Genomic DNA, 5,991 nt, shown 5'->3' with positions numbered 1-5,991 from the left:
TGCCAGGAGGCTGCTCCCCTGTCTCCACTGACATACTCCTGCTCACCCCTCCAGCCTCAGATCAGGTATGATCTTCCTCCCCAAAGCCTTTCCTGCACCTTTTGGCCTGGGTTAGGCCCCATCCTCTGTGCAGGATCCCTTCCTCCAACCCTGTTGCTTACCTGGTTACAGCCCTGCTTCGGTGTCCTTTTCTTGTCCATCTGTCCCACTAGAATGCAGATTTGCATCATCTGCTTAACTCTGCTTTGCTCCCCTGGAAAGAAGTTTCTCAGGGAACTTGTTCTTTCTCTTGGGGTGAGCATACCAGAAATGCCAATGGCTTGATGTGAGGCATGCGGAGTTTTCAGCATGGGAGTTTGTCCCCTGCAGCCAAACCTCAATTTTACATGGAGGAGGTAGGCTAAGCAACATCACATGATGAAAAAAATTTGTGGGAAGAATAGCTGACGACAGGAAAAAACTCTAGAAAGCTGCTTTCAAATCTTCCAGCTGACTTGGTTTTCATTCTGGACAGAACAGGGCAGATGCTTGTCTTAGGTCCCTGAATCTGCTTATAGTTAAGATTCTGAGGTTCAGACTTTTCCTATAAGAACGGACTACTGTTAGAAGTGTCCTTTGGATGTGGGGCAAAGTCACATGCCAATCTTCTTTCTAAGCCCTGTGGCAGGAAGGGAAGGCCTTCACCCAACCAGCCTTCACCAAGCCCAACCCACCTTGGGAGAGGCTGTGAAGCAGAAACCACCATCCTACATCAGTTAGCCAATTTGCATCTAGAAAATGGGCATGGGGGTGGAGGAGGGTTATACCAGGTGCCCATGCCAAATGCCACAAGCAGGAGATGCTTGCCCTTCCACTGCGGACATCAAAGAAGTTCTTTTACATTTTTTCTTTTTCTTTGGCTGTGGCGCACAGCTTGTAAAATCTTAATACCCTGACCAAGGATCAAAACCAGTACCCTGCAGTGAAAGCACTGAGTTCTAATCACTGGACCACCAGGGAAGTCCCAAAGAAGTTCATTTAGAAGATGAAAAATTAACGCATATATATGGAATCTAGAAAGATGATACTAATGAGCATATCTGCAGGGCAGTAGTGGAGACACAGACATGGAGAACAGACTTGTGGACACGGAGGGGGAAGCAGAGGGTGGGAAGAACTGAGAGAGTAGCACTGGAAACATAGACACTACCATGTGTGAAATAGATAGCCAGTGGGGATTTGCTGTGTGACTCAGGAAGCTCAAACTGGTGCTCTGTGACAACCTAGAGGGGTGAGATGGAGAGGAAGGTTCAAGAGGGAGGGGACATATGTATACCTATGGCTGATTCATGTTGATGTATGGCAGAGACCGTCACAATATTATCCTCCAATTAAAAATAAATATATTCTTTTAAAAAAGAAATGCTACATTCAGAAGAACTATACATAAAGGTCTTAATGACCCAGATAACCACGATGGTGTGATCACTCACCTAGAGTTAGACATCCTGTAGTGTGAAGTCAAGCGGGTCTTAGAAAGCATTATTTTGAACAAAGCTAATGGAGGTGACAGAATTCCATCAGAGCTATTTAAAATCCTAAAAGATAATGCTGTGAAAGTGCTGCAACTCAATATGCCACCAAAATTGGAAAACTCAGCAATGGCCAGGGGACTAGAAAAAGTCAGTTTTCATTCCAATCCCAAAGAAAGGCAATGTGAAAAAATGTTCAAACTACAGTACAATTGTGCTCATTTCACATGCTAGCAAGGTGATGCTCAAAATGCTCCAAGTTAGGCTTCAACAGCATGTGAACTGAGAACTTCCAGATGTACAAGCTGGGTTTAGAAAAGACGGAGGAAGCAGAGATCAAATTGCCAACATCTGTTGGATCATAGAAAAAGCAAGTGAATTCCAAAAAAACTTCTGCTTCATTGATTATGCTAAAGCCTTTGACTGTGTGGATCACAACAAACTGTGGAAAATTCTTAAAGAGGTAGGAATACCAGACCACCTTACTTGTCTCCTAGAAAATCTGTATGCAGGACAAGAAGCAACAGTTAGAACCCAACATGGAACAACGGACTGGTTCCAAATTGGGAAAGGAGTACGTCAAGCTTGTATTATTGTCACCCTGCTTATTTAACTTGCACGCAGAGTACATCATGTGAAATGCCGGGCTGGATGAATTCCAAGCTGGAATCAAGATTGCTGACAGAAATATCAGCAACCTCAGATATGCAGATGATCCCACTCTAATGGCAGAGAGTGAAGAGGAACTATAGAGCCTCTGGATGAGGGTGAAAAAGGAGAGTGAAAAAGCTGGTTTAAAACTCACATTCAAAAACCCAAGATGATGGCATCTGGTCCCATCACTTCATGGCAAATAGATGGGGAAAAAGTGGAAAATGACAGAATTTATTTTCTTGTGCTCCAAAATCACTGTGTATGGTGACTACAGCTACAAAATTAAGACACTTGCTCCTTTGCTGACAAACGTTCGTATAGTCAAAGCTATGGTTTTTCCAGTAGTCATGTACTAATGTGAGAGTTGGACCATAAAGAAGGCTGAGCACTGAAGAACTGATGTTTGCAAATTGCGGTGCTGGAGAAAACTTGAGAGTCCCTTAGATAGCAAGGAGATCAAACCAGTCAATCCTAAAGGAAATCAACCTTGAATATTCATTGGAAGTAATTCATTGGAAGGACTGATGTTGAAGCTGAAGCTCCAATACTTTGGCCACCTGATGGAAGAGTCAGCTCATTGGAAAAGACCCTGATGCTGGGAAAGATTGAAGGCAGGAGGAGAAGGGAGTGACAGGGATGAGATGATTGGATGGTATCACCGAGTCAACAGACAGGCGTTTGAGCAATCTCTGGGAGACAGTGAAGGGCAGAGAAGCCTAGTGTTCTGCAATCCATGGGTTGCAAAGAGTTGGACACAACTTAGTGATTGAACAACAGCAACGTTGTGTAAATATGTTTAAGGTATAGTTACTAGAGACATGGGGCAGACTGAGAATAAATAGGAAGGATTTGGATCATTTCATGGATAAGAGTCTAATGGGTTATTAAGGGCAGGTGGGAACGTTTTGAGCTGAGAAGAGGCAAACAGGCCTGCCAGGCAGAGATGGAAACCTGGTTGGATGCACTCAGGGTGGTGTCTCTGGGTTGTGTGGGGTGGTGACTCAGTTCCTCCCGGCCTTCAAGGACTGGGATGGGAGGGCTAAGGACATAGCAGTCCATTGCAAGGGCCACCCAAGCCTCCAGGGATACAGTGCTATTTCAAAAATCTGCTGTTCTCAGAGACAGCATGGATTTCCAGCCACCCACTGCTTCTCCGTCCATTCAGCTCCAATCAAGCAACCCTCCTGTATTCTACTCAGTTCACAGTATTTCTAAATGGGAGCAATTTACCAAACTACAACTTATATATTAAATAAAATTAAAAGAAATCCGCAATGCTGATGATTAAAGCCCTTTCTTGGAGACAAGTGCCAAGGGGTGTGTCTCATTGGAGGGCAGAAGTCAAGGTAAATTCATGACTCACCAGGAAATATTAGAAAAAAATATCTGGAAGCTTTTTGCTTTTACTTCCCCTCTGCTTCCTTCATGGAGAAGGAAATGGCAACCCACTCCAGTATTCTGGCCTGGAGGATTCCATGGACTGAAAGCCTGGCAGGCTATAGTCCACAGGGTTGCAAAGAGTTGGACACGACTGAGCAACACACACACACACACCCACACACACACACACACACACACACACACACCCCCCACACACACACCCACACACACACACACCCACACACACACCCACACACACCCCCCCCCCCCCACATACCTCCCTGCAGACAGCTCCTCTGGACTGAGACTCACAGGAGGCCAGACCTAGATGCCAAAGAGTCTGGGAGACAGGTAAACAGCGTGTTTCTACTCAGAGCCAAGGTGAAAGTAGCTCCTTTGGTGTACAGCTTGGCCACTTTCTCTTGAGAGTGAGGTCCAGAGTCTGTTCCGGACCTCCTCCCTGCAAACACAGGGAGCTTCTCCCTTGGTGGTTAATGAAAAAAAAAATGTCACTCAAATGATAGCTTTATCATGTGAAAGGAAAACATTCCATTTTAATATGCTAAAGAAGTCATTGGGGATACATTAGAAAGGGTCCCCTACCGGTAAGCCCTGCTTGTCTCCGGAGCAGGTTGACAAGGGCTGGTTCATCCCCCCAAATAACTTGTTAATAGCTAAGTCAGGCCTGCAGTTAGACTTCCTCTGGATCACTGGTTTACAGTCTTATCTCATTCTTCTAGCAAATGTTTCCTAATAAACCCAGAGCTTCTGCCTGCCAAGAAATGGCTACTGGAAGCATAACTTTCCTTGTCCCAAGCTTCTGCCCCGAACTCCTAAATCCTGTAGTTTGGGGACTCGGCACAAGGACCGCTTGGTGCCTGGTTCCAGCGTCTCTTGGCCGGTGTAGTAGGAGACCCACACCGAGGGGGTCTGCTCCCGGCAGGCCCAGCGCCCATGGCTGCGGATCGAGCTGAGTCCCGGGCGCCTCCCCATGGGGGTGGGGGGGCAGGTCGCGGGACCACCCGGGACAGAGGCCTCGTCGCTGCGTCGGGGTCCCTCCACGCTCTCCAGTCTCCGTCGCCTTCAACGGTCCTGGAAGAAGGGGAACATATGGCGGAGAAAGCCTTGAATTTGCGCCACCCGGCTGCCCACGGAGTCTTTCCCCTTGGCTGGCGCCACCGCCGGTCTGGCCGTCTTCTCCACGACCTGCGCGCCCACTGCACTCGGGGCGTGTCTCAGCGTCCACGCGGCGGCGCCGCTGCTGCTGCTGTTGTTGTTGGCGTTGTTAGGATCCCCGTCTCGGCCGCCTGCCCTCTCCCAGTCCTCGGCCCCCGACAGCTCCCGCAGGCTCCAGGGCGCGTCGGGCCTCAGGTAGTGACAGGCCCGGTGGCCGCTGTGGTCGCGGCGCGTGGGGTCAGCTCCCAAGGCGCCCACCAGCACCTTGATGACCATATCGTGGCCCTGCAGGGCCGCCAGGTGTAGGGGCGTGAGGCCGCCGCTACCCGGGGCGCTCACGTCGAGCCGCAGCCCCTGGCGCTGGGCGAAGTCGTGCACTAGGATGAGTTCCTCGTGGCGCCCGTGCTTGGCCAGCCAGTGCAGCACCGAGTAGCCCGTGATCGGGTCTCCCCGCAGCAGTAGCCCCGGCTCGGCCTCCAGCAGCTCCTGCAGTGCCTCAAAGCGGCCTTCGGCGGCCGCCAGTATCCACGCGTGCTCCCGGGGCTCCAGGCACAGCCCGCTACCGCCCAGTCCGTTCGGCCCGCTCGGGGACTGCTCCTCCAGGCGCTCCTCGGACAACCACCCGGCGGGAGCCGCCCCCTGCAGCCCCAGCAGCTCCAGCCGCGCTCCCCGCCGGCGCGCCGAGCCTGTTCCCGAGGGCATCAGCGCGCCAAGGAAAGGGGGCTCCCTGGAGGCGGCGGCGTTGCCCCGGTACCTGCTCAGGCTGCCGGCGTCCACTCTCGAGGGGCGGGGCTGCGGGGCGCTCCGCGGGCTCAGCTTGGTCGGTGCGAAGGAGGCCTTGGGGGCCGGCTTGGCGGCCCCTCGGGGCTCGGCCATGGTCCGGCCGCCACGGCGGTCCCAATGTCTAGCGTCGGCTGCCCTTCCCGGGCCCCACCGAGAGGAACTGGCGCTGGCTTTGGGGAAGGAAGCAGCTTGAGCAACTGAGCTCGGAGGGAGGGAGCGAAGGAAGGGAGGAGAGGGAGGGAGAGCGCAAGCGAGCCGAGGGAGGGCCCGGGCGTTGCGGGGGTGGGGGCGACGCGGAGGGGTGGGAGCTCCGGCCCGGCCCCCAGGACGAGCCCCTCTCCAGCGCCCGGGGTGCAGCCGCCGCCTCGGTCCCCCCAGGTTTCGGGCGTCCCCGCCCCAAACGGCCAGGTGAGCTGCCGGCCCCGCCTCCCGCCCGGCGAGGGCAACCTTGGGGCGAGCGCGGGGGCGGGCTGCGAGCGGGGTTCGA

At 52.5% G+C, this 5,991-nt stretch overlaps 1 protein-coding gene across 1 annotated transcript; it reads right to left on the bottom strand.

The window, feature by feature from the left end:
* Window positions 1-4,628: 4,628 nt before the first annotated feature.
* Window positions 4,629-5,597, bottom strand: SOWAHD (sosondowah ankyrin repeat domain family member D). Its single transcript, XM_052663864.1, has one exon. It carries the CDS (start codon window positions 5,595-5,597, stop codon window positions 4,629-4,631), a length of 969 nt encoding a protein of 322 aa, XP_052519824.1.
* Window positions 5,598-5,991: the final 394 nt, after the last annotated feature.

This window comes from Budorcas taxicolor, chromosome X (assembly GCF_023091745.1).
Source record: "Budorcas taxicolor isolate Tak-1 chromosome X, Takin1.1, whole genome shotgun sequence".
Lineage (NCBI taxonomy): Eukaryota > Metazoa > Chordata > Mammalia > Artiodactyla > Bovidae > Budorcas > Budorcas taxicolor.
This window is presented reverse-complemented; position numbering and strand designations above follow the sequence as displayed.